Source organism: Camelus dromedarius, chromosome 6, assembly GCF_036321535.1.
Source record: "Camelus dromedarius isolate mCamDro1 chromosome 6, mCamDro1.pat, whole genome shotgun sequence".
Lineage (NCBI taxonomy): Eukaryota > Metazoa > Chordata > Mammalia > Artiodactyla > Camelidae > Camelus > Camelus dromedarius.
In genome coordinates this window covers 30,047,618-30,073,950 of record NC_087441.1, presented here as the reverse complement: position 1 = coordinate 30,073,950, position 26,333 = coordinate 30,047,618, and the positions used below count along the sequence as shown (strand labels likewise).

Sequence of the window (26,333 nt, the reverse complement as noted above, 5' to 3'; positions counted from 1 at the left end):
TCTTTGACAAAAGCCTTTAAGGTTTTATTGGTACCAGTGTGTAGACTGGAACCTCTTGGAGTAAGCCAACACCATCCTTTTCAGTATCCATGACTAGTAGGTGAAGTGGTAATGGAGTTAATGTTGTTTTAGCCTCAAGGGATTCAACAGAAAAAAACATCAGATTGTGATATGAACTACATATTTCACTCACCAGTGTTTTTGGTACACACTTTAAGAAGAACTCCTTTAACATCTATATACGTCATACATATTACCCACCAGCCTTTAGTTGCCAGGACCCCTTCTTTATTAAAAGGACACAGTAAATTTGAACAATACCTTTATTCTTAATTGATTTCAAAAGGTTTAAATTATGACCTGTTTAGTAGTTACTGGTGTTTTCCTCCTCTAAAATAAACATAAACATGTTGTTTACCTTCCTTCCTCTACTGCCCGTCACACTCCCTCTGCCTTTTCAACCCTTCACAGATGGTAGTTTGTCTCCTTTATAGAAGAGGTAAGAGAGGAGAATGAGACCTTTGGGGAATTTCGAATAGCTTGCTTGACAGCACTTAAGGGTACAGGGTGGCAGGAAACAGGCTGAAGAAAGAGAAACCTAAAGAGGGAATGAGACACTATACCATATAGGGTTGAGTTTGCTAAGAAGTTGGGTCCTTATCCTTGGAGAGTCATTGAAGGATTTTAGCAGAGGAATGATATGATCAAAGTTGTGTATTACAAAGATCACTATTTTAGTAAACTGTCTTCCAAACACTGCTCCTGCCTTTCAATTTTAATCAGCTAATTAATCCTTAATACAGCTATGAAATATTTTTTGCTGCCTGTACTGCCTTTAAGTCAAGTCTGGAATATTATGAGTAGTTTCTTTTTTCTTTTTTTTCCTATGGTTTAATTTTTTTTGTTGAGTTATACTCAGTTTACAATGTTGTGTCAATTTCCAGTGTAGAGCACACATTTTCAGTTACACATGAGCATACATACATTCATTGTCACATTCTTTTTCACCATGAGCTACTACAAGATCTTGTGTATATTTCCCTGTGCTATACAGTGTAATCTTGTTTATCTATTCTGTATATACCTGTCAGTCTCTACAAATTTCGAACTCCCAGTCTGTCCTGTTGAAATATTATGAGTAGTTTCTGATTATACTCTCATATCTAAATTTCAATCTGTACATACTTGATCATAGGCATTACTTTTGGAGCAGATTTCATAGAACCAACAGCAAATTGACATCTAGTCTAACTTCCTCCTTTTGTTTGTAGAGTCTCACCTCACCCTCTAGATTGCCCCATTAATGTGCTTAAGTTTTATGGCTAGCAGAGGAGCCAAGGTGGCACCCAGCCTTGTTCTTCAGAAACTAGGTCCAATGATATTTGCATTTCAGTAAGTCTTCTGGAATGAACTTCCTCTGAATCTCACTGGGCTGTCTCAGAATGCCTGATGCATGACATTGGAAAGGGAAGAAAAGAAAGTAATGTGTGTTTTGTTGGCTGGCTGTCCAAAAAGCTTGACCTGGTCTCCCTTTTGACCAGGGCAGTCCCAGCAATTCCACAGCTTTGGGAGATATAGAATCAAATGATCTCTACATGAAGACATTTAAAAAAATGTCATCCTCATATTATTACCATTGCATTTCTGCTCCCCATCACCCACAACACTGAGCAGCTCACACACATCTGGGGGGTCCCTGATAACCACAAACCGCAGTGTTCCGTGTTTTGTCCTGACTAGGTAGGATGGTTTGAATTAGAATTGTAGCCGTATGCCCACCTATGGCTGGAGTATAAACATGGAAAAGCAAATCATCATGTATTCCCTAATTCCTCCTTAAAGGCTCTTTCCTTTTCTGGGTCACGGATCTTGGCTAGGAGTTCCTACAACTCTTCTGACCTTATGGAGGGAAATAGGTACAGTATTGTGAGCTGGTGGATTTAAATGTCCTTAAGCCTCAAAGTTGAAATTTAAATACGTGGAAAGGAAGGAAACACTGAATGAAAAGCCACCTTTCATATCTTATTTTTTTTCTTCCTCTGCTTTATAAATACATATGTAACACCTTTTGAAATAATTCTTTTCATAAGCAACAGGAAATTACTAGTGGAGTAAAAAATACAAAATTCAAAGTTCAGCTGTTTGATAATTTATATAACATCATGTGTAATTTTGAATAAGTTTCCATTTTTGAGAAAGAAGTATTTGGAATCATAATTTTTCAAAAAGCATTCTAAAAACAGGTTACTATATAGTACCAACTAAATTCCTAGAAACATCAAGGAAAAAAACGAGTACCTACAATAGAGTATCTATGATAAGTTTAATGATATTCACAACTTTCATATTTTTCTAAACTTTAATAGCTTTTTTTAATTAAAAAGAAAATGAACGCTTCAGGAATATGAAAGAGAAGAGAAGTGGATTTGTTTTCCTAAGTAAGGATGATTGTATGTTTCCTTTAAGATACAAGACATGAGTGGCTGGTATCTGACTGACATTTCTGGCCGCGTGCGAGTGGCTCCTCAGCGTGATGACTTAGATCCACCTCAGCAGATCAGCTTCAGCAGCCTGGAGGCCAGAGGAGCCCTGCCACAGGACTACTACTGGAGCGCGCCAGCTCCATACCTGGGAAACAAAGTAAGTCCAGACGGTGTTCCTTCTTGCTACTTTGCTTTAATTGATCAATAAGGTGAGTGGGTTTTATTTAGTCTTTCTTTAAAGGAAGGTAAGATCAAGTATATACTGTCTTGGATTGTTGGAAGCAACTGAGTCAGATTACATTGGACATTTCCACCCTGCCCCCTCGGTCATGGCATCCCTACTTCATACAGCTCTACATAGTTGCTGTTCTGTGTCAAATTTTTGAATGAACAAATAAATTAGTGAAGCCTCTAGGGCATTTTTTTTTGCAGAAAAATTATAGATATTAAAAGAAATATAGATATTAAAAAGGTATGTTTTCTGTAATAACTTTTTCTAGAGTTGTCTATGGTGGAATACTTAGTGAAGTTTTTCTCATCTGTTTCTATTTCATTTCAAAACTGATTTGCAAGAGAGCTACTTTTCCTACCTTGTCTGGATGTTAATTGGAAATGAAATTTATTACATAACTAATTTAATACTTGCCATGAAGCTTATATAAACACCATATTTCCTGGAGCTCAGAAAGAGAATTACCCTAAAAGAAGTGTCAGATTGAAAGCACACGTTTGTTTTAAAACCCACTCACACACGTATAAAAACATACACAGATAAACAAATGTAGCAATTTCAGAAATGCAGGTGCTTTTCCCCTCCTTGTTGTGGATTAACTGTATCTAAATAGTTGCCGTGGCTTTTTTCCTTTTGTTTTATTTTGTTAAACAATTTATTGGAAACAAAATTTGGTATAGTCATTCTGAATGGGAATACCTGCTTGTTCTGTGGAATTTAATACATCAGGTAACAGTTAAATTCCCTAATCACACCAGAAATTGTGACGGTCACAGAAACATCCCTTAGCAAATTGATTCTATTTAAGCCTAGTTTTCACCCAAAAAAGTAAAGTGTTACTCTTGAAGAAATCTTCATTGATTACACAGATAAAAATATATTAATAGTGATCCTCTTGCATGGCATGTGAATATTGCGATAGAGAAACTTACTAGTCCATATGAATGGGAACTGATGGCTTCAGCTGATTGAAAAAAATGTTAATTTATGGCCTGTTTCTTACTTTCATAGGGTTCTAAATGCCATTATGAAAAATGTTTAAATGAATAAAACAGGTTTTCAGTGAATATGTATTTTTAAAGAGACAGTGTATGTTGCATAAAATTTTCTAGGTGTAATAAAACTAATTAAATTTTCACTTCAAAGCCCTTTATAACAAGAAGTCATTCTATCCTGTTCTATTTAGGAACTTCCTGAATCCCTGACAAGAATAAAATAGCACATGCAACTTGAATGTCTGCAGCTTAAAATTGCAAGAAAAAAAAAACAAACAAACCAAAAAAAAAACTAAAAAACAAAACCCCATAAACTGTCTTTTTTTTTTTTTTTTTTTTTTTTCTGCTCTGAGGAGTTTAAAGAAGAGCCATGGGTCAAAATTGGATCGGTTTCAAAAGTCTTACTTTTCTTATAGTGTTGAAATTTACTTAAAGATAGTTTTTTTTTTTTAATAGACTATTCTTTGCCATATTTTCCATCATTTCTTCTTTGGTCATATGCTTTTTCTTTCCGTTGGCTGAAAATAAAAGTGACAGAAGGAAAGCAAGCAAATGGGATATTAAATAGCATCAGAGCAAAGAATTTGGACATCCTGTTCCTGGTTGTTGGTTCCCAAAGATAACTTCCCTTATCCTGGCTGAACTGCTTCTTGTAACCACCCACAATGAAGCACTTCATATCCCCCACAGATTATTTTCACATCAAAAAGCTGTGCTTGCCTGTGCTTCAGTTTCCATTCAGTGAACAAAATAATGGTAACGGGGTGTGCAAATTGTTTGAATATGGAAGACATTTTTTAATGTAATGTGGAAACCCTTGGTGGTTTACTGTCAGATTTCTTAGTATGAATGAAACAATTCGCCTTAATAACTGAACCATATAAATTTTTGATACTACAATAATACTGCAAGCTCTCACAAATTACCACAGTACATCTTAACTGTCATGTCACATCATGTAAATTATAGTCATGATGACATGCTTAGCTTGGTTGATTTAATATCTTGCTAAGGAAATGGAAAATTGTAGGCCCTTGTTTATAAATCCAATAAAGCCACTTTTCTAAATAGTTGAGGCTAAATTCTTTACTAGTAATTGCTGTTCGAATCAGAGTCGTTGCCAGAATCTGACAGAAACACTAGTACATCTGCTTAGATACTGAATTTCATTTGCATCCATGACCAGGAAGCTGCAGGTACATAATCCCTCCTCTGCTTTTTTTAGTGTTAATTCCTAAGTTGAAAAAATATTTATTAGGTGCTATTAGCTTTTTCTAAATGTTTACATAACCGATTTGAAAACATTTTCCAAGTTACTTGGTTATAAGTCTACTTCTAACAGAAGGGAGATGTGTTGTGCGTATTCTGTTATAATGAAACTGCCACATGCCAGTCGTCCTTTTTTGGGGGAACCTAGCCCCAAATAATAAAACTGCTCTCACTTAGGATACACTTTACTAACATAGAGCCCTGCCTGATTGTTATTAAACTCAAGAAACACTAGCCAGTTTAGCAAAGGAATACTTTTTATCCTAAGAAACATATTTATCAACTACAGTTCTTTGCGGAGTAATGAGGAATATATAAGTGAATATGGTTGTGTGTGTGGGTAATAGATGAGGCCTAGAAAAAGTCGGCACATTTTTTATACCATTCATTTAAAAGATTTCCATGATCTTCTTGTCGAATGCCAAGTTTATGTGCCCAACACACAGTGAGGCCAAACAAACCAAAATGTCAGAGTTTGGAGCTAAGCAAGGTTTACTGCAGGGACGAGCAAAGAAAATGGGGCAGCTCATGCTTGAAAGACCCAAACTCCTCAATGGTTTCAGGGAAGCATGTTTAAAGGCAAAGTGAGGGAGGGGAGTTGCAGGGTGTGTGATCAGCTTGTGCACAATTCTCTGGTTAATAGTGAACAAACATGGTGGTGTCACAGGGGTTAACATTATTAGTCCTCAGGCTCCAGTAGGTCTGGGGGCTTTGTGCTCATGGTCATCAAGTAGTCAACTCCTTACATTTGGTGAAAGTTTTAGTATCTTTAAAACAACTCAGAAAATGTGCATCAGATACTTGGTACTTTACGGAGGAACTAAAGATTCTCTGACAGTCATATGGCTGATTTACTGTTTAAATTCTTACCAGTTCTCCTGTACCCGATGGTTATTTTTGTCACTTCATGTTCACATCCTTTCAATCATTAATTCTTGAGCCAGGCTTTTGTGACTCAGGAGGGCCTGGGAGACTACAGCTTTTCTGCAGGCAAGAGGCAGGCAGAGGACATGGGGAGAGGGGTCTGTCCCAGGAAGGCCCCACAGGGTCTTGCTGGGTTAGTCTCGACTATGAGTTAATTCCTCAACAGCAATCTTGAAAATGTTTTTTTTTCCCTCATACGTGAGTATTTAGCACAATTGTCACAATCAAGTGTTAATTCCCCACCCCCACTCCATTCTAGATATTCAGAGAATTATGTGAGGCATCCATAGAACTCTACTAGGCAGCGGTCTTATTTTCAAAATGCTTTGCACATGTTAATGCCTGGTTTTAGGGCATTTGTTTAAGCGTGGAACTAGGCAGGAACAAAAGAACTAGAGGGAGTCATGCTGATTTGCATCAGTCTACAGCTATTCAGAAACAGTTTGAGTATTTCAGAGTTGGAATAATTTACTGGTTTAGTAAACTAAATGCTATTGGAACGCTGAACTAGTCATTTACTTAAGGTTACCCTAGTGGTCTGAAATAGATAGTGCAGCTTCCAAAAGCAATTCACTTCCCGTCTGTAAAGTTCCCTGAGGATCTGGCTTTGGCCTGACTACTGTTCCCGCGTTACCATTAAGGTTTGCAGTTTTGTCTCTGAGCATTACTAAATTAATCTCATGTGATTTGGTCTTTATAAAACAATGCTTATTTTCTACAACATTATACTGTCTTTCTGTTTCTAGCTCGGAGAAGCTTTTAAATTGTTTCATGCAGTTGCCAAGAATACCTGTAGTTCAGCTTAAGATGTAAGTGATAAGTCTGCTAAAGAAATAGCATCTGATTCTGAAAGTAATCTCTTGTATTTCTTTGTTGTGCTTGTTTGACTTTTAGTTCTACCTCTCAGATCCCAAATTAAACCTATTGATTTAAAGGAGACTGATGTTTGAGATTTATAGGACAGGATAGTTCTTGTCACATAAAAGGAGCTCAACAAATACTTTGTGATTAACGCTACATATTTTACTACAACAACATAATAGTTTTGATTGGATTGCTCAGAAATGACTTTTTTGAAAGAGCTGATCCTTTTTTTTAACTTTTTATTATGGACTACTTTTTAAAAAATACATTTTGGGGGGGGGTGGTAATTAGGTTTACTTATTTATTTACTTCTAGAGGAGGTACCAGGGATTGAACCCAGGGCCTTGTGTATGCTAAGCTTGCACTCACTGCTTGAGCTGTACCCTCCCCCTTAGAAATGACTCTTGAGATAGAGTTTATGTTAGAACTGAAAGATGATTTCAATCTTGGTTAAAAAAGTTAAAAACTCACTAATAAGCATGATCTACTCTCTTTTTAGCAACATAATTTATATTTATGACTTCTTTGCTCCAAATTCCTCAAAATTGTTCAAAAGTAAAGGTCAGAACTTCTCCCTCATCCTTAACATCCTCCAATTTAAGTGTTGGATTAAATAGATTAATTAAGAATGCATTATATATGTGGAGAATGGCATGGCCGTAAAAGTAATAGGATAAATCAACCATGATTGAATTTTTATTCCATAAATCAGATCATTTAAAAATTGATTTGGTAATGAAGTAGTACCCAGAAGAAGATTTGTTGTGAAGAATAACCATATGAATTGTTAAGGGTAAATGAGGAAACATATTTATCTAGAAATAAACAAACAAAAAAACTCAAGAACTCATTTATTGCCCGGAACTCATTACTACCCAAAATTAGCCCACCTGTGAGGACTCAGTCAAACATAAAAATCTCTCAATTTTACCCATTCTTTTCATAGTATTATCCTCATAGTTTTCCTAATAAAATTTATAAAGACATTTTAATGTTGCAAATTATTATATAAAATAACATTTTCATATTCATATGCATTATTCTGTTTACAGTGCCTTATAATAAAGTACAGTGGGAACAAAGATCAGTTTTTAAAGTTGATCAACTGAACAGGTACTAAATAGGGGAATATTCAGTCTAACAACAATTTGGTTGGAAAAAGTAAGGAGTTCACTTAACAGTATTTTCAGTCTGAGTTGATTTTGTGCTATGGTTGCAAACAAAACTAATGTAATCTAGGCTACATTGGTGAGAATTTACTGGCCATGTCAAGGGAGGTAAGGGTTATACATATTCTGCACAAAGCAGGTCACCTAAAGTATTCAACTTTCTTGTGAATTTCTGTTTTCATCTATGTTAAGATATATTACCAAGTCATCAGCTAACAAACCTAAATAAACCAACTAGTAAGAGATAGAACCAAGATTGGAATTCAGATATTTCTAGCTCTTTCTAATTAATCATTTTTTCATTTAATTATGTTTATTAATTCTTATAAGGCATACTTAGCTTTGGAATAGAGATCTTTGAGCCACTTAGCCAAAAGAAAGCTTAAGAAAGAATCCAGTAAAGACATGAATTTATACAAATGCAAATTAAGAAAACCTAAAACAAATATCAGTAAAGAGGACACGAAAACAAAAACTTATTTTTATAAAGATTACAAGCTCTAGCAAGATTAATAGAGAAAAAAGTGACTATAGCAACACATAGTTTTAGAAGTATAAATCTAGATGTAACTAAAATTACTTCAGAAAATTAAAAAGTAAGAAAAATCATGAAAACTTTACACACAATAAATTTATTTATAAAAATAAATTTCTAGAATAATGAAAATTAATAAAACTGGCTCGAAGGAAAAAAATCTGAAAGTCATATGAACATTAAAAGCAAATGAATCAGTAGTCCAAAAATATCTTCTCATAAAGATAACACTAGGTCTATTTTGTTTACAAGTGAGTTCAATCGATATTTAAACCTTAAAAAATTTCAATCTTACACAAGCTTTCCAGAGAACAGAGTCATGGGGACTACTCAAGTAATTTTATGTGGCTTGATATGCTTGATATCAGGGAGCTATAAAAAAGGAAATCCCTGTCCAAACTCACTCATGAAAATAGATGCAAACATCCCAGCCAAAGCATGAACAATCAGAATCCATAATGTAAAAAAAATGGTAAAACTAAATTGGCTGCTTTGCTTTTATCATAGGAGTTCAATGTTCGTTCAATATCAAAAAATCAGTGTAAGTAATTGACAATATTGACTGATTAAAGGAGAGGGAAAAAAACAACTATCTCAATAAGAGTCAGCAAAGGAAATAGGTAAAATTAAGTAATGATTCACCATGTTTTAAAAAAAAGTTATTAAACTAAGATTGGAAAAGCACCACTTTATGTTAAGAATATCTACACAGAAATGAATAGTGTATGTCTTATTTAGTATAAAATATTGAAAGAATTCTTTAAGATCACAAACAATTTTCACTCTGGCCACTGTTACTTAACATTGTACTGGAAGATTTGGACAGCGCAGTAAGATTTAAAAAAAATAAAAAATAACAGAGATTGAAAAGCAAGGAATAAAACTGTTGTTTATAGGTGATATGATTATCTACTTTGTGAACTGAGAAGATAAGTTATTAATATGTGAATCTAGAAAGGAACTGTATACAAAATTAATATATAAAAGTAGATTGTGGATTTTTACATCAGCAAAAACCAGTTAAAACAACACTTTAAAAATAAGTCCTTTATAATAACAATAAATAATAAAAGTACCAAAGATAGAATCTATATGGAAAAACAAAGGGCCAAAAATAATCAAAGGAAATCCTAAAAGAAAGATGGAGATGGAGTTTTAATCAAATCTTATCTGATATAAAGGGCTCATTTTAAAAAAGAAATAATGATTGAGACATAATGCTGTTGGTGTGAAAACAGCTTCTAAAAGATCAGTGGAACTGAAAAAATAGCCTAGAAATATCCCATGCATATATGGATTCTTGACTTTTAACAAAATAGATATTTCAGATCAATGATAATAGAATAGACCATATAATAAATGCTACTGGTACCACTGGTTATCTAAAGAGAAAAAAAAAACTATCTCTGTATCTCTACTTCATATTATACATAAAAATAAATTCTAGTTGAAACAAAGACTACAGTTTCAAAAATCATACTAAAAAAATTTTCAAAGGTATTACCTTGGAATTTTTGCTTCTGACTGTTATTGAATAAACCTTTCTTAAGCAACAAGAAAACTTGAGGGAAAAAAAAAAATAACATAAAACAGTAGTTTCACTACACAGCAGATAGTGTATGACTGTGATCCCTGAGGAAAGAGAAACAAATGAGGTGAGGCTTACAGTTGCCCAGGTTGTTGGCTGGGTGCAGTTTCCAAAGTGAAGTGCATTGAGGGAAAAGCCAAACAGCACTGTCTGAAAGAGGAGGATTGGAGCTCAGGGAGGCCCAAGAAGCTGGAAATTGTGGAACAGCATATTAGAGAAGAGGGAGCTAGAGAGAGAGAGAGAATCAATCCAGATATCTGGAAAGGTGTAAAAGGCACCTCCAGCCTGGCTGAGTATTGAGTTGGATGGGAGAAAACTACCTACCTACCTAAGACTGGTGGGAGAACTACCAAAAAGTAGTAAGAGGAGCAATTCCTGGAGCTAACACAGAGCTGGTAATAGCGAGTTTTCCCACCACCTAAAGGGGAACAGCTTCATAATAGAGAGGACTTCAGTAAAGTATCCGGAGAGTTTTGCCCTAGTAGAGGGGCTAAATTAGCCCGGACTGCAGCCTGCTCTAGATTCACCTTAACAGATCTTAAAAGTAAGCCTTAAAAGAAACCGATTTTTTCCAAAACTGCATGCCAGAACAAAATCTGGTACTCCTTAATTAATTACAACAAAATCGGGCACCCAACAATGTAAAATCCATCATGTCTGGCAATGAATTAAAAATGACCAGCCATGTAAACAAGCAGAGGTATATGAACCATAGCCAGGAGGAAAACCAATCAATGGAAACAGACCCAAATTGACAAGAAAATCATACCCCCACCATCAAAAGGTACATCAAAATCAAATTATTAAAAAGGAAAACAAACAAATAAACAAAACAGTGGTAGGAATAAAGAGAAAATCTTAAAAGCAGCCAGAGATAAAGAAGACACAACATGTACAGAAGAACAAAGATATGAGAAATAGAAGAATCTTGTCAAGCATCACATAAGCCAGAATGCAGTACAGAAATATTTTAAAGTATGGGGAGAGGGGTAGAAATGACAACAAAAACAAACAAAAATTAGTAATCTAGAATTCTTTTTCATGCCAAATATCTTTTAAGAAATGAAGGCAAAACAAAGAGTTTCTTAGAGAAGTAAAGGCTGAGAAACTTTTTTTACCAACACAGGTAGACTAGTAGAAATATGGAGTTCTTCTGGTAAAAGGAGTACGGTAGCCAATGGAAATTCGTCCCTACAAAAAGAAATTAAGAGTAACACAGAAGGCAAATAATCATGCTTTCTTCATGGATCGCCGCCTACCACAGGACCTCAGGCTGGTCTCTTCTTCAGCCGTAGGGCTTCTGAGCACAATAATTATTGTATGAACAACAAAACACACAAAGTTAAAATAGAAATTTGGATACTCTGTATGAGCATTTATTTGGAATTGTAGAATGGAAGACCATGCAACCCCCATTCCTTATCCCAGAACTAAAGAAAGCAAAATCGACATCAATTTAAAAGAGTTTCAATCAAATCTTAATGTAAAACTTTGCATTCTCAGTATCCTTTTCAGTAACACTTTACAGCCGTGTTCCACGGGCAGCACAATGGAGAGCTATAGGCAAGTAATGGATTGCTGGTTCTGACGTGGTTACTAGCCCAAGTCCTTGTGGGACAAACCCCCAGTGTGCTGGCCTCTGCCACTTGGAGTAGATCAGACCCGCCAGCTGCTGTTTTTGTAGTTTATTGGGGCAGTATTATGCCATTTCTGAACCAATCATGGCCAGAGTGTTCTTTATATACTGGGTTTTTAAATCTCACCTAGTGTATATGTTGTTTAATTGTTGTTGGTAGTAGGAAAAGAGCAAGATGGTGGGGAAGGATGGGACACAGATATGGAGAGAAGTAAGGTGGCCGTCTGTAAGCCAAGGAGAGAGGCCTGGAGCAGATCCTTCTCTCATGGCCCTCAAAAGAGACCAGTCCTGTTGCCAGCTTGATTGCAGACTAGCAGAGATATTATTTCCTCTCTTCATTTTCATGAGAAGAGATTGAAAGCTGCTATTTGTGCAAGGGGAGGCCCTAGGCAGTTGTTTTCAGTTTTTTGATCCTTATGCCTTTCACGGATCTGATTCAAATGCTGGATCGCTTCCTTATTAGTTTTGTAATCTTGGATACATCCCATAATTTAGCTGAGTCTTACTTTCATTATCTGCAAATGGAGAGTTCCAGCACTTCATCAGAATTGTGCAAAGCCCTCAACACTGCCCTTAGCGCACGGAAGCTGTTCAATAAATGCCAACTGCCTTGTGAATTTCTGTAGTTGTATGCTGCAGTAATTTATATCAGAGGTAATCTTTATATCAATGAAAGACATGTGTTAAAGAACACTTTGTTCACTGCTTATTATTGCTATCTGATAGAGCATTTAGTGATGATAAGGACAAGATAGCATTAGAAATAAAAATGGACAATCAGACAGTTAATTTTAGCAAGTAAGTAGATTATGTGACTTAAACAGCAGCTTTGCAGAAATGTGAAAATTTTAAATCAGTTATCGAGCTTCCTGAGAAACCTGCAGAGTGTTTTGCACTTTATCTTGAGGGTACCAAAATAAAGCTAACGAGCATCACTTCATGTCTTTCCAAGCACATTACGTGACAAGTATCTAACTATTCCTGCTTCACTAAAGACCTGGTACTTAAAGGGATTTAAGATTTCTGCCCAGCAGTAACTGATTGGAGAAGTAAATTTTATAGGCATAATAAACAGCGTCAATACCCTGAAGCTCTAATGGGGCGAGTTAAAAATGAGCTCATTAAGGTGGACCCCAACTCAATCTGAGTAGTATCTTTATAAAAAGGGAAAATTTTGGGACAGACACTCCTACAGGGAGAACATCATGTGAACATGAAGACCATCTACAAGCCAAGCAGAGAGGCCTAAAACAGATTATTTTCTCATAGCTTTCAGGAGGAACCAATGGTGACAGCACCTTGATTTTGGACTTGTAGCCTCTATAACTGTGAGAAAATGAATTTCTGTTTTTTAAGACACTCAGTTTATGGTATTTTGTTATGGCAAGCCCTAGCAAACTAATAAAAAAAACCCTTATTTTTAAAATCCCATAATTTTCATTTTGTTTTAATTTATAGCAAACAAAAGGCTAATCTAATATCTAAAAAAGTTATAGAAATTGATAAAAGATCAACAGTTCAACAAAAAGTGGGCAACAGATATGAATAAACAGTTCATACAAAAGGAAATACAAATGTCTCCTAAGTATGTGAAACAATATGTAATCTGACTCATACATCTACACTGAGAAATCATTTGTCATTTATCTTAGGAAAACAATAGAATGACAAAATGGATAGCATACTATTACTGAGACTTTAAAAAGACAAAGATCCTTATATATTGATAGTGGGAATATATACTATAGATGCAATCCAAGAAAACCAATTCACAAATCTTCACCAAAGTTACAAATGCACATACGGTTATATATTTCTCCTCTGGGAGTTTTTCCTACAGGTGTCTATAAACTTGTGAAGTACAAAATTATTATTAATAAATGTTTGTGATAAATGCAAAAATGTCTATCATGGAGAGATTGATTAAATGAATTTTGATACATACATACAATCAAACAATAGAAAGGTATAAATAAGGAAAGTTCTTTGTATACTAACATGGAATGATTGATTAAATCTAGAAGCAGAATAGTGTATATATGACCACCATTTTTGTAAAAAACAGTGGAGAAAAAGAATATGTTTGTAATTATGAGGTAACTTATCTGTTTAAAGTCACAGCCAGCATTTGATTTGAGGTGAGTTTGCCTCAGAGACTGTCTACTGCCCCACTTAAGAGCATAATATTGTCAGAGTTGGAAAATAAGATATTTTAAGTAGGACATCCTTTATTTTTTATTTTGATCTATTGCAATTAGTTTTCTATTCTACACTTTGTTGTAAAGATTATTGCTTTGATGTGACCACTTAATAAGTATTAAGTGCCTTGATTCTATAAGCTAAAAATTGGTTGTTGTACTTAGTCACAAAGATCCCAATAGCACTCTTATCTTTCCATATAGTTTTAGGAAATTCTGTTACTATGAGCAGGGCCTGCTGGGGAAGCATAAAGCTTACATTTCTATTCCTGAGGTCTTCTCATCACTTCCAGCAGTAGTAGTTGAGTCAAAACGACCCTCTCTCACCCTACTTTTTCTGAAGTTCTGCCTCTATTACCTGGGTCTAAGATTCCAAGTAGTTAAAATTCGACATTTGCCACATGGAAAAAAGAACTATGTGATAAGACTCTAATCGGAAATGTGATGAATTATTAAACAGATAGTTTGTTGGGTGATTGAAAATTACCTGTGAAAGAGTGCTTATCTCCTTGAGGCACGTCAAAAGCTGATAGAATTGAGCCAATTAGACTGACTGTCTCTTCAATGAGTTGTGACCTCTCCATGGTAATAGCTTATTATGATGATAAATGAACCCATCTCTTCAACTGAAGCCTGAGTACACACTTCAGCAGTTTCCTTGAATCATGAGGCCATTACCTCTCGACTTCAGATCGACAGCGGTGACAGACACGAGAGCAGAGAGCATGCATGACTAGACACAGTTGATTGTTTTACTCAGATGAATATATTTACAGCTATTTCCAAAGAAACGGGACCTCCCCGTGCATTGTGTGTTCACACCTGAAATATTTACCATATGACATTTCCTTTATCAGGAAGAAGGCTACATCATTCTGAGATAAATCGTTTTATTTTGGTTTTTTTCCTTATCTCTTTCTCTCTCTTTTTTTTTTTTTTTGTTTTGTTTGTTTTAGGTTTAGTTTTTGTTTGTTTGTTTGTTTTAGGTTTTAGTTTAGATTTTGTTTGTTGTTTTCAATGTTTAAATTGCCCTGTCTTGGTCTCCTGATTGTGTAAAATTTCAGAATAAAAATATTTTCTTACACTGAAGATGTTCATAATATACAGACAAGTTTTTTTTAATTTAATTAATCTAATCTGTTAAGTTCCACAGTTTATATTTGATGTGAGTTAGGGAAACTTGCTCAGTGATTTTTTTATTTGTAGAGAAGTTTTATAAAGATCTTTGCTTTAAGAATCACACAAGCATTAACACTTTAGTTTTTGGATTTATATTTTAAGAAAATGCCAAGAATTCTTTAAGTAGTTACTGAAGTTTGATATCAGTTCCCTTATTCAGCTATAGTGATATCTTGGTTTGAGGAGAATTAGAACAGATTGGTTTTTTTAAATTTATATTTGTATTAAAATACAGTATTATAATTCCTAATAACTAGTAGAGAGATATCAGTTGTCAACTTCCCAATTATATTCCTAATAAAACTTATTAACCAAGCAAAATTAAGCTTGTGGAGTTAGTGTAGTTAAAGGAAAACACCAGTCTCCTTGACAGAGTCTTAACAGTGTCTCAGAAAGTAAAGAAAGACCAGGGGAGGATACTCATGGGTTTTAGGGGAAAGGTTGGCTGATTTCAAGGCAGATCTTGCATTGCAGACAACTGGGCAGAATTTATGATGCCATAGCTTTGGATTTGTCACAGAGTCTTGAATCAAGTATTGAAGAGCATACTATTATAATGTCTATAAGTAAGCTAGTTGAGACAAATCACAGTCCAGGTTTTCTTGGAACTTATTTGCAGAATTTTTTTTTAAATAGAGATTGGAAATTATGCTTGTTCTCAGCCATAACACAAGAATAAGGAATTATGTCAACTGTAGATCTTAAAGACTTTAGCTCTGGGATCATAGTATACTTATCTCTGTGTGGCACTGTTTCCTCATGTGTAAAGTGGAGATAATGTTGATACCCATTTCAACAATTATTTTGATGATTTAACACATACACAGCATTCAATGTTGATTGATAAATAAAAAGCACTTAGTATTAGCTATTGTTAACTCCAGATGGGCCTATTTTGAGGTCAGACATTATTCCGTTGAAATTTTAGAAAGGCTACACAGGAAGGAAGGAAGGAAGAAAGAAGGAAGGAAGAGAAAAGGAAAGAAGAAAAGAAAGAAAGGAAAGAAAGAAAAAGAGAAAGAAAGAGGAAAGGAAGAAAGAGAGCAGGAAAGGGAAAAGTAAAGGACAAATCTGCTCCTATGTATTTCATTTTTTTAGGGAATTTTGATTTAGAAAGTAACTGTCTATCAGGACATCTCTTTTTTAGCCCAAATCTGTCAAGAGGTGGTGGTCTTTGGGTAAATAACCTTTTTTTCTAATTTTCTTCCGGGGCTGGATTTGATGTGATCATCAGCCCCAGTGTTCCCAGAGTAAGTCCTTTATAATGAAAAGGAACTGGAAATAATCTACAAGCAAAAAACTTGGCAGGCCACTGAAGGTCCCTGAGGCCATTTACTGCCTTAAGCTTATTTTCACTCATCACAGGAGAAAAAAAATAAGTAGGGGCATTGTTCTTATATCAAATAGTTTTAAGTTAAGATGTGATTTTTAAAATAAAAGTCAAAACGCTTTATTTTGCCTTTTCTTTCAAAACAAGTATAGAGATAAAATTTGATTATGTTAATATCTAATCTTAATTCTGCTCTCCATCAGACATTCTTTTGAAACTTTACAAGGGAAACAACAGAGCAGTTTAATGTAGCTCACTATCTAACAGGTATTTGGAGGATGAAGGATGGAGTAAGTGTTTTGAACAAGAAATAACTTTTTGTTGTGCCAAACACATGAACTTTGTGTCTGGTGAAGATATTTAGGCTAAAGAAAGTATAAACTATACTGGGAATGAACCCCATGACCGCTTGATCCTGTGGGTTTGATTCCGTGTCCCTGACTCATATGGTGCAGCATTTTCACTTAAAAGAGACAAGCCAGGTTAAGGGGTTCAGCAGAACCATTTGAATCAACGGATTCTTTTAAAATGTAGTTAGACCTTCAACAGTCTCTCCACTGTGGTACTCAGGCCCCTCCACATCAGAGTCATCTCAAATCTTTATTGAAAATGGACATTACTCACTTCTATCTTGTATTCACTCTGTCAGGAGATCTAGGGGAAATGTGTGGAAATCTACATTTTAAAAAACCTCCCCAGGTGATTCTTTACTATAACATTTTGAGAGCCACTCTTTTATGATTATTTTTTTAATTGCTGATGATTATTCAAGTATCTGTAGATAATTCCCAAGACTTAAACTTTCCAGGGCGTTAAAAACAAAAAAATCCTGCAGCAGGCTTTAGTCTGAATTCAGAGGTTGACTTTTTTACACAACAGCAATAGTTTAGCCTGTGCAAGGGAACCCTAATATAGTATTTCCTTAGCTACCACAAAATCTGTAAATCCAAATCTATATATCAATCTCATTACAAACAGAAAAACACACACAACCACACATATTCATATGAAGAGAAAATGAATCTGTTTTCTTTTTAAATAGGAAGTCTGAAGTGCACTGCCCATTAATATCTGGAATGAGGAAACTTGGCAAGACCAGAATATGACATGGGGATTAGGGGCAGTTTTAGATTCTAGAAGAGACTCCAGCTCTTCCTGAGTGTTAACAGATTTACTATTTGAACTCTGCTTCCCACTAGCTAAGTATAAACACAAGCAAGACCCTTAACTTCATTGTCTCCATTTTTCACTGGTGAAGATGGCGGAAGGTTACAATTTTAGCACCAGAACCTGTTTTACAAACAAAATCTTAGGTAGGACATGAAAAAACAAACAAACAAAAAAACTAGTTCAAATGGGGACAGAGCTGGTGCTGGTTACTGTGGGAGACAGGAATGGTGCTGTTCCACTGACTGACAGGGCCAGTTCTGGTTATACTGGGTGACAAGGCGAGGAGATCTGTCTTCATTTATCCCATAGCCTCATCTGTGGTTTCCCCCCAAAAAACCTAGGTTTTGGAGAAACACGCTATGAAAACAAATAGACCAAAATAATCAGAAAGTCTCTTGCAGAGTTAAATTATTATGATTCTAACACCAAATAGAATCATGCAATCAGCTGACTACTAACAATGAAACAGTAACTCTACAAAGCATGGCATAGTGACCACTTGATACCAATTGAAAAGAAAATAATGTTTCCCAGCTGAACTATTGTCCACATCCAAACGCCATGATGAGACATAAGCCCGGCTGTGGAAAATGTGGCATGTGTCAGAGCAAAGCAACCAACATGATTTAAGATGTGAAACAGCTGGTGTTCAGCCCACATCATTTCTTATCTAAATTATAGAAAAAGCCGTCTAACTTTCTTTCTGCCTCCGATGTTTCTATTCTAATACTCTATTACATACCTGATGGATAAATATCTTTATAAAACTCAAATTTGATTGCCTTGGTCCCCTGTTTAAAAACCTGCTGTCTTAAGGATACAATGAAGTCTCTGAGACCCTTCCAGAGTTGTAGCTGAGGAAGAAACTCTGTGGTCCAGCCATCAGAGCGCCCATGTGTTCCATGCCCTCTCAAACTTTCCTATCTCACAGTTTCCTTCTTTCTGAGAGTCCCTTGTACCATTTCCCTGAGTGATTGACTACCCTGTATTCATGCTTCAAAATGCAATTCAAGCATTGACTTCTATAGGAGACTTTTCTGACCCCTCCCCCCTCCATCTCCCAGGACAGGCGGAGTTAGGCCTTTCTTTGTGCTCTTCCCCTGAGACTTCCCACCACTCAGTATACAGCAGTGTTTCTCCCTAAACTGTAAGTTCCCTGATGCAACTGGATTCTGTTCACTTTTGTACTTCTGGGACCTAGTCGTGGCTTAATATTGCTTAGAAGCTTAATAATCCCCTGTTGAGTGAATAAATAGATGCTCTGTGTGAATAGTAATTATTTCTGTTTCTGTAGAAGATGAAGATGAGGAAACATAGGTAGAATTCTCCCAAAATTTTTTTGAAACCATAGAAGAACTCAGGATTTCTTAAGAAGTGCCTGTTTGGATTTTTAAGTGTTTTAAAAAATAATTCTGGGATCATTTAAGGCCACATCCATTCAGAGGCAAGCAGATGACCTAAATAGTCTGCCAAATTCTTTTCCAGCCCTCAAATTTTATGAGCCTGAGCAGCATTGTTTGAGTAAAAGTCTTGTTCTCTGTGGATCAGGAGGAAGTTAAGATGTTTGGAATACTTACATAGAAACAAAGACTTTCAGAACTGGAAATAATTTGAGTCATATTCTGCTTCATGATTTTCACACTGTGTCCTGTGTGGTCATCCTGTGCTAGGACAGGAGGTAGGATGGAGCAGACAGGGAGTCCCTTTCCTTTTTAAACCAAAGTGTCTTTATTTGTTTTGCACGTTGAGAGTACCCAGAATGGAATGTGGAAACTGAGACTGTAAGAGATTTAGTCACTTAAACAAAGATATACAACTTCTCCAGAGACCATGCTGACATTAGAGTTATGATACCCTGTCTTCCCCTGTACATCTCTTTACATTTTTCTATGCAGCACATGTAAAGAGTAGGTTATTTACTTTATGGTAAGGATATGTTAAAATCATGACATTTGTTTTGAAACATCAATTTAGAATTCATGCCAGCCAATTTAAAAAAAGTTTGTTAAGTAAGTTTAATTTGCTTTCACTTAGGAAGCAGCTGGCTTTCAGGATAATAAAATAAACAGATATAATAATATTTGGTCAGCTGTAGCTTTTAATTTAAATGTTTGACTTAGTGCTGTTTAGTCTGCCAGATTCCAAAACACTTTGTGACAGAGGTGTATGCATTGTAAAGCATTTGAAATGTTTGCTATGATATCCTAGGTCTGGCTGACTTTCTGCCATTCTGTATCCCCTGAGCAGACGTGACACTGCTTTGGCAGCACAAATTTTCCAATAGACATGTTACTTTCATAATTTATATTTTTTAGAAGTGGCAAAGATGGAATAGAACATTTTCTTCTTTACTGTCTCCACAGTTTTGTCTTTCAGAATATCACATAGTTAGTTAGAATCATATGGATGTAGTCTTTTCTGTTGGGTTTCTTTCATCTAGTAATACGCGTTTTAAGTTTCTGTACGTCTTTTGATGGCTCGCTAGCTCATTGCTTTTTAGTGCTGAGAAATAGTCCTTTTTCTGGCTATGCCACAGTTTATTTATCCATTCACCTAGTAGAAGACATCTTGGTTGCTTCCAAGTTTTGGCAAAAATGAATAAATCTGCTGCAAATATCCACAGGTAGGTTTTTGTGTGGACTTGGAGTTTTTGTGGGTTTAAGTTTCCAACCCCTTCACATTATGGGAAGAGAATATTTAGTTTTATAAGTAACTGCCAGTGTCTTTCCAATGTAGCTGTGCTGTTTTGTATTCCCACCAATAATGAATGAGGGTTTCTGTTGCTCCACATCGTTGCCAGTATTTGGTGTTGGCAGGTTGTGGATATTAGGTGTTTTATAGGTATGTAGTGGTATCTCATTGTTTTAACTCATTATTCCCTAATGATGTATGATGCTGAGTATCTTTGCATGTTTTTATTTTTGCTATCTGTGTACAATCTTTGATGAGTAGTCTGTTCAGATTTTTGCCCATTTTTTAAACTGGGTTGCTTATTTTCCTATTGCTGAGATTTAAACATTCTTGTAGACAAGTTATCTATGAGAGTCTTTTGAAAATATTTTCTCCCAAACAGTGACTTGTGTTCTCATTCTCTCGATGGTGTCTTTTGCAGGTCAGATCATTTTTAAGTTTAATAAAGTCCAACTTATTAATTTTTATTTCATGCCTTTGATATTGTATCTAAAAAGTCACTGCCAAATGTAAGGTCATCTAGATTTTTTCCTGTTATCTTCTAAAAGCTAAAAGACTGAATAGGGCCCCCAAGGATTATTCAAATTAGAATTTTTTTCCCAGTAGATTCATAAAGAGTTATGACCCAATATCTTTTGATTTAGATCACTCCCTCATATCCATAAGTTTCTTTTTTTTAAATTTGAAAACAGTATTTAATTTTTTTTACATTTTTTATTGAGTTACAGTCATTTTACAATGTTGTGTCAAATTCCAGTGTAGAGCACAATTTTTCAGTTATATATGAACATACATACATTCATTGTCACATTCTCTTTTGCTGTGAGCCACCACAAGATCCTGTATATATTTCCCTGTGCTACAGAGTACAATGTTGTTTATCTATTCTACATTTTGAAATCCCAGTCCCTTCCCACCCCCCATCCCCCTGGCAACCACAAGTTTGTATTCTGTGTCTATGAGTCTGTTTCTGTTTTGTATTTTTATTTTTTTATTTTTTTTAGATTCTGCATATGAGCAATCTCATATGGTATTTTTCTTTCTCTTTCTGGATTACTTCACTTAGAATGACATTCTCCAGGAGCATCCATGTTGCTGCAAATGGCGTTATGTTGTTGGTTTTTATGGCTGAATGATATTCCATTGTATACATATACCACAACTTCTTTATCTAGTCATCTGTTGATGGACATTTAGGCTGTTTCCATGTCTTGGCTATTGTAAACAGTGCTGCTATGAACATTGGGGTGCAGATGTCATTTTGGAGTAGGGTTCCTTCTGGATATACGCCCAGGAGTGGGATTCCTGGGTCATATGGTTAAGTCTATTCTAGTCTTTTGAGGAATCTCCATACTGTTTTCCACAGTAGCTTCACCAAACTGCATTCCCACAAGCAGTGTAGGAGGGTTCCCTAGTCTCCACAGCCTCTCCACCATTTGTCACTTGTGGACTTTTGAATGATGGCCATTCTGACTGGCATGAGGTGATACCTCATCGTAGTTCTGATTTGCATTTCTCTGATAATTAGTGATACTGAGCATTTTTTCATGTGCCTATTAATCATTTGTATTTCTTCCTTGGAGAATTGCTTGTTTAGGTCTTCTGCCCATTTTTGGATTGGGTTGTTTGTTTTTTTCTTATTAAATCATGTGAGCTGCTTATATATTCTGGAGATCAAGCCTTTGTCGGTTTCATTTGCAAAAATTTTCTCCCATTCCGTAGGCTGTCATTTTGTTTTACTTATGGTTTCCTTTGCTGTGCAGAAGCTTGTAATTTTCATGAAGTCCCATTTGTTTATTCTTGCTTTTATTTCTATTGCTTGGTAGACTGTTCTAGGAGAATATTTTTGAGATGTATGTGAGATAATGTTTTGCCTGTAGTTTCTTCTAGGAGGTTTATTGTATCTGGTCTTATGTTTAAGTCTTTGATCCATTTTGAGTTGATTTTTGTGTATGGTGTAAGGGAGTGTTCTAGCTTCATTGATTTACATTCTGCTGTCCAGTTTTCTCAACACCATTTGCTGAACATAAGTTTCTTTTTCCTCAGTAAGAACTAACTAGTGTTGCTCCATGCTATAATAATGCATTTCTGGAAAATGCTAGGATGCCCAGGCCATTATGTATTTGTCAAGTCTGTGTGGTAGAACAGCAAAAATGATAGAGTCAAATAGACCTGATTTTGTTTTATAAACCTATATTTACTAACAATGAGAGCTTAGAGAAATTATTTTACTTTATATCCTTCATCACTTTTTTATAAATGGAGACTGTAAATGCTACTTCATAGAATTATTATGATGATTTCATTTAACAATACATAAAGTATTTGGTATGTTAGGAACCAGATACTTATTTACCCCATTGTTTTCCCTTGATACTCCCAGAAAAATATGACTTGATTCAGTATCCAAAATTATATGATAGATTCCAGTCAGTTAACTGAATCTGGGGCAAGAGGTTTATCACTTATTTTTCCCTTTGATTTTCAAAAGTATCTATAGAAGAAATAGAATCAGTGACTACAAACAAACTGCTGCCTACTGATTCAGTGTGAAATGAGGACAATAATAGTTGTTTGTGCCCTACTGTGAAAAGCAAAAGTGAGTTCAATATATGACAGAAATCATGAATCAGAAAGCAAATGCTGTTTTACAAATGATGGAGACAGAGTCTCTAAATGTACAACTATAGTATCCCACCGCTACATTCTATGGCACAAACAACATTATAGATGTAGAAACTTTATTGCTTACATTTTATGAAAACTGTTCTTCTTTGTTTTCATGTTGACTTGAAGATTGGAGAATATCCATCAGGGTAAAACATGCATTTCATAATATCCTAATACATTCTATAAATATTAAGTAATACCTATAATTAAATGATGTTCCTTGAAATGAGGATGGAGACAAAAATGGTTATCTGAATAGCCTTGAGGTAGTTTTGCAATAAGGAGACTTTTGCTTTCCTAGACTGGGTGATGAATAATGCCATCTTACAAGTAGGTGTTAATTAATGATGAAATACAAAAGACATTTTCTTGGGATTACATAATAATCTGCATTACCACTAGAGGTGTGTATTATAATAAATGCTAGTCAGTATTGAATCATGGAGGGATATAGGAGACCCATTTTCATTCTTAATAGAAATTATTATTTCATTTTATTAATACAATGAATATTAAGTTAATAAATAATAAAAGAACAGTAATATAAAGTGCAATTCTTAGTATTCTATCCATGATGCATGATTTTTTTTACACAATTATAAAATACTTTAAAGTTATTGAGGCTACTTGGAATAGATTGTAATTATTGGAAAAGCATATTATACCTAAACATGGGTTAAGGCCTTTGTTTTGAAATTAGATTTTGGAGCAGGAAAATATGTTCTTCAAATACACAGAAATAGAGTATGTTTTAAATACAAAATACATATTTTTAGAATCTTAAACCCATAAGTTACTTCTTTTCATGTACATGTCCTAACATCTGGGTTCTATAATTAGTTTATATCTGTTAGGGTTATACTATGTTAATTATGTGAATGAACGTGAGTACCAAATCATGTGGTCAGTCTTAGCAATCTTGTTGGCAATTGTCTACTCTCCATGGGGTTGAATTCAGCCTTCGCATTAAACTAGAGAAATAAATGTCAACAGACTATCCTCAGTAAGACCACCGCACTAATATGGAGAGCTATAAAGTACTTTATCCAAGAATTCTGCGAATGTTCCCATCGTGCTTTCCATGGAGATCATCTGTTACTAAGTTGTGAATAAATTCAAACCTTTCTTTGAAATCCTCGGTTCATATTTTAAAACATAAGATGTTTTCTACTTTGAAATAAGATTATTAAAAGATCTGGTTGAGACCCTTCTGACTATTTTTCATAGAGAAAAAATGAAGGCAAGTTTACACAAATGTCAGAGTTTCTGAAAACTCCAGGATGTAATCTGTCATTCACAAAGACAGCATCCTATTTATGGGCTTGGGGCAGTCAGCCTCTATAACTTGAAGAGGTAGTTCTGAAGGTCAGATACAAGGAAATCTTGTCATGTTTCACAAAATGTTTCTCTGAGTCCCTTCAGAGGAATAAACTTGGGCCAGTAATCAGTAGTTTGTATTCCAGGAGACTCCATGTAAACCTAGTCAAGAATTGTCTTTCTCTCTTTACTTCTTAGAAATATACAAAGGAGGAGATAATTGTCACTTGTGTGCAGACCAGCACATTCATCATGCCAAAAGTTGTTGGCTCACATCACCAGAATTCATAGTTGTTTTTTTTCAAATGTTAGAAACATCAAATTTTCATGGCCATAGGGATCATGACATAGTTTCATGTAAATACAGGAACTGTGAGTGATGAATCAAGGCTTAAAGCACTGAAGTATAAAGAGTAAACTAGATTAAGGCTGGTAATACCCCCAAATTCATTACTGTAGATGACATTAAGAGCAGGCTCGCTATTACCCAGATAACATGGCAGTGAGCCCTTAATATATCAAAAACACAAGTAAACTCATATTATCGTTAATATAGTAATAACATGCCAGTTGAAATGTCTTATTTTATCATTAAAAATTTTCATTTGTGCATGGTATTTTCCCTCCTCTTGAATTTAAACTTCTTCAAGGAAGGAACAGTATTTTACTCATCTCTATTCAACCATTATTAGCTGTATTCAATTGAATTGTATAAATCTGGTGTGAAAATGTTTCGTAAACATTCAACATACTGGTACAAATTATAAAGCCTTTCTCAAACGCTGGCTAAAGGATATTTAGTTGTTAAAATTCTGGGGAAAAATGTGATTATATGTGAACTATCTCCACAATATAAAATACCAATAGGCTGCAAGTTAAAGTAATGATTTTTCCATTTTCAGTAACTTTTATTAAATGCCTATTGCAATTCTGTACTTTCGAAAAATTATGATGACAAGATCTTGGCCGTTATAAAACTGGCACTTAGACATGGGTAAAATAAATGAGAGAATTATGGTGAACCAAATATAGAAAGCATTTAAATTAAAGAAGAGATGAATTTATATTTCTAAAAATGTCTTAATGTTCATTTTACGTTTTTATTTTATTACTTTTATTTTTTTAATTGAGTTATAGTCAATTGACAATGTTGTGTCAATTTCTGCTGTACAGCACAATTTTTCAGTCATACATGAATTTACACATATTCATTTTCATATTCTTTTTCACTGTGAGCTGCAACAAGATATTGAATATATTTCCCTCTGCTATACAGTATAAACTTGTTTATCTATTTTATTTATACCTGTCAATATCTGCAAATCTCAAACTCCCAGTTTATCCCTTCCCACCCTTCTCCCCCCGGCAACTACAAGTTTGTATTCTATGTCTGTGAGTCTGTTTCTGCTTTATATGTAAGTTCTTTTGTCTTTTTTTTTTTTAAGAGTCCACATATGAGTGATATTATATGATATTTTTCTTTCTCTTTCTGGCTTACTTCACTTAGAATGACATTCTCCAGGAGCATCCATGTGCTGCAGATGGCGTTATGTTGTTATTTTTATGGCTGAATAGTATTCCATTGTATACATATACCACAACTTCTTTATCTAGTCATCTGTTGATGGACATTTAGGCTGTTTCCATGTCTTGGCTATTGTAAACAGTGCTGCTATGAACATTGGGGTGCAGATGTCATTTTGGAGTAGGGTTCCTTCTGGATATATGCCCAGGAGTGGGATTCCTGGGTCATATGGTTAAGTCTATTCTAGTCTTTTGAGGAATCTCCATACTGTTTTCCACAGTGGCTGCACCAAACTGCATTCCCACCAGCAGTGTAGGAGGGTTCCCTAGTCTCCACAGCCTCTCCACCATTTATCACTTGTGGACTTTTGAATGATGGCCATTCTGACTGATGTGAGGTGATACCTCATCATAGTTCTGATTTGCATTTCTCTGATAATTAGTGATATTGAACATTTTTTCATGTGCCTGTTGGTCATTCATATGTCCTCATTGGAGATTTGCTTGTTTAGGTCTTCTGCCCACTTTTGGACTGGGTTGTTTGTTTTTCTCTTATTGT

General features: G+C 35.1%; 1 protein-coding gene across 1 annotated transcript in view; it reads left to right on the top strand.

The window, feature by feature from the left end:
- Positions 1 to 26,333, top strand: part of LAMA2 (laminin subunit alpha 2) — a 520,519-nt gene that overhangs the window by 227,391 nt on the left and 266,795 nt on the right. Inside the window, exon 12 of the mRNA XM_031456303.2 lies at positions 2,467 to 2,640. Coding sequence (XP_031312163.2) covers positions 2,467 to 2,640 — 174 coding nt within the window. The remainder of the gene's footprint in view (positions 1 to 2,466; positions 2,641 to 26,333) is intronic.